Source organism: Sinocyclocheilus grahami, unplaced genomic scaffold (genome assembly GCF_001515645.1).
Source record: "Sinocyclocheilus grahami isolate Dianchi unplaced genomic scaffold, SAMN03320097.WGS_v1.1 scaffold881.1, whole genome shotgun sequence".
Classification (NCBI taxonomy): domain Eukaryota; kingdom Metazoa; phylum Chordata; class Actinopteri; order Cypriniformes; family Cyprinidae; genus Sinocyclocheilus; species Sinocyclocheilus grahami.
In genome coordinates, this window is record NW_015506060.1 from 125,143 (window position 1) to 128,351 (window position 3,209).

Below are 3,209 nucleotides of genomic sequence, written 5' to 3' on the forward strand. Positions count from 1 at the left end.
TCCAGCTGTGGCTCCTACATCAAGACCGAGCCCTCCAGTCCGTCCTCTCTGGTGGACACGGCCAGCCACCCTAGTCCCGGCGCGCATTCGGACGCCAGCGGCGGCTACGGCAGCACCATCAACAGCCACTCCAACGGCCTGGACTCTCCGCCCATGTTCACGGCAGGTGGGCCGCTGAGCGCGGCGGGGAGTGCCTGCCGCAAACGCTACGAGGACTGTTCCAGCACATTACTGGAGGACCCCGGCTCCATCAAGTGCGAATACATGCTCAACTCCATCCCAAAACGCCTGTGCCTGGTGTGCGGAGACATCGCGTCGGGGTATCACTACGGCGTGGCCTCCTGTGAAGCCTGCAAGGCCTTCTTCAAGAGAACAATACAAGGTATTTCATATGCATGTGCTGCTTTGTACACACTACAGGTCAAATGTTTGGCATTAACTAACCAAGGCTGCATGTATTTGATCCAAAAATACAGTAAAAACCATAATATTATGAAATATCATTGCAATGTAAAACAGCTGTTTTCTATGTGAATATCTGTTAGACTGTAATGTATTTCTGTGATGCGCAGCTGTATTTTCAGCATCATTCCTCCAGTCTTCAGTGTCACATGATCTTCAGAAATCAGTATAATATGCTGATCTGCTGCTCAAGAAACATTTCTGATTATTATCAATGTTGAAAACAGTTGTGCTGCTCAATATTTTTGTGGAAAATGTGATACGTTTTATTTTTCAGGATTCACAGATGAATAGAAAGAAAAGAACAGCATTTATTTGAAATAGGAATCTTTTGTGACATTATAAATGTCTTTACTGACACGTTTGATCAATTTAATGCATCCTTGATGAATAAAAGTATTTTTTAATTGTTTTATTAAATCTTACTTACTCCAAACTTTTGAATGGTAGAGCATATTATACTGATTTCTGAAGATCATGTGACACTGAAGACTGGAGTAATGATGCTGAAATAAAAGTTTGGCTAAAACAAATCCCCCAAAAGATAATTTAAAGTCATTATTCTGTTACATGAGAAAGGCATTGAATAGACATTACAAAAAAAAATGCTTTAGAAAGAACTATTTTGATTCAACATAGAAACATTAATATTTTTTATTATTTTTAATGAAATGGTACTCTAAATATGAAACTAAAAGCCAGTAGGTGGCAGCAAGTCATTGTCTTAATGAGTGAGTCGTTGAATCAATCATTCAACTGATTTGTTCAAATGGCTGATTCATTCAGAAACAAAACGTCTCCGGTTACGTATGTAACCATGGTTCTCTGAGTAGGGAACGAGGCATTGCGTCCTCTAGGGGTCGCTATGGGGAACGCCTCGTCATGACCCGTGTCTGAAGCATACATTTGAAAAAACACCATCAACACGTTGGCCGGCGACAGCCATGACGTCACTACCGGTGCGACTATAGTATAAATAGGCGCCGGGAGAACACATCATCCACTTCTTCGTCTGAAGCTTGCGTCCGCAGCATGGCAAGAAACCTAGAGGACGCAGTGTCTCGTTCCCTACTCAAGGAACCATGGTTACATACGTAACCTGAGATGTTCCCTTTCAAGGGAACTTCGAACTGCGTCCTCTAGGGGTTGCTATGGGGAACGGTATACCCATGCCACCATGCTGAGGGGAGTGCATGCCAGAACCATGGTGAGCACTAAGTACCAACTCTACCATAGCCATGGGAGTTGCCCCTGGGACGTTAGACGGCTGTCAGTGACATTATTCCCTACGACCAAAGGCCTAGGCTACATACCCCAAAAACGTACCTGTTAGGGCCAGAACTCCTGGGCCCGGGGTAGAGCTCAAGGCTTGGAATCAGGAATAGATCCCTTTAAGGTAAGCGTACTGCAAGCTAGCCAGAAAACTCAGCGCATCAGAGAGGCAGAGGAAGGACCTAGTTCGACTGATGCTGCTGGTTCCAGGTGCTCTGGGAAAACAGAAAACTCAACTCTCACGTGAGAGGAGAACTCCGAATTCAAAAAGGAGTAGCGTGCTCATAGGTAACCCTTTGATAAAGGGGAGCACTGCTAAACACTACCATGAGAACAGCCCACGGAGCGAGGAATCCCACTCCTCAGAAGGGAGAGAATTCAAACGCTCGAAAGTAAGCACCATGCTCACAATAACCCTCAATGGTGAGGGGAGTGATGCTTCCAAAGTGTGTCGACAGAGAACACTAGTTGAGTGGAGCCCAAGAAACCGGGGTCTAAACCAACTCAGAGAAAGGGAACAAGGCTAATAACGCGTAACCCTTACCATACAGGATTTCAGAAAAGTGGGCAAAGCATAACGTGCACACTTACCACTGTGTGGATTTTAGAATGTGCGCAAAGCTTAACGTGCGCACTTACCATAGTATGGAGTTTTCCAAGTATTTGTTCACAGATACCCGGAAGTACTGAGCAAAACGGGAGAGGCAAGCTCAAATACAATCCTCTAAGGCGAGGGGAGCACTGCCTGAGACAGCATACACAATAAGGTTCTTGCAAATGCCACCTATACTTCCCGCTCGATGCCTCAGCAAGAGGGAATATCCTGGTGACTAGGAGGCCCCTCAGGGCGACCTAGATACAGTATACCAGACAGGGCAGCCTGAAAGCATAAGCCCAGCCCGGATGTCCAGGAAATTTTGCAGTGCTGTGGCGGGGGCCTGATGATCAAGAAGGCTCCCGCAGAAGCCTGTGATCTGGCCGCGTGATCCAGGAAGCATGAAGCTGAAATCAGGCTATCCTACCGGCTGGACATCATATCGACGAGTGAAGTAAACACTGCAAGTCGAGCACCCAGTTTCTGAATCCAACAGAGGGGGTGCTCATCGAGGACCTACCCTAGAAAAGGACAGAAACACACAGGTCCCGGAAAACACTGCAAAGAAAGCTAGCAGATGGATTATACACACAACCACCAGCACATTTAATACACATATACATATGCATATACAGGTGCATCTCAATAAATTAGAATGCCGTGGAAAAGTTAATTTATTTCAGTAATTCAACTCAAATTGTGAAACTCGTGTATTAAACAAATTCAGTGCACACAGACTGAAGTAGTTTAAGTCTTTGTTTTTTTTAATTGTGATGATTTTGGCTCACATTTCCACTGTAGCTGACCACTCAGGGTCAACCGTCTTGTCAATTCTAAGAACGTTAATTTCCTGGTTAAAGGAAATAACTTTATAACTTTC

General features: G+C 45.1%; 1 protein-coding gene across 1 annotated transcript in view; it reads left to right on the plus strand.

Annotated features, from left to right (window-relative positions):
• LOC107563609 (estrogen-related receptor gamma-like) overlaps positions 1-3,209 on the plus strand; it is a 32,843-nt gene that overhangs the window by 18,585 nt on the left and 11,049 nt on the right. The window contains exon 3 of the mRNA XM_016248514.1: positions 70-385. Coding sequence (XP_016104000.1) covers positions 70-385 — 316 coding nt within the window. The remainder of the gene's footprint in view (positions 1-69; positions 386-3,209) is intronic.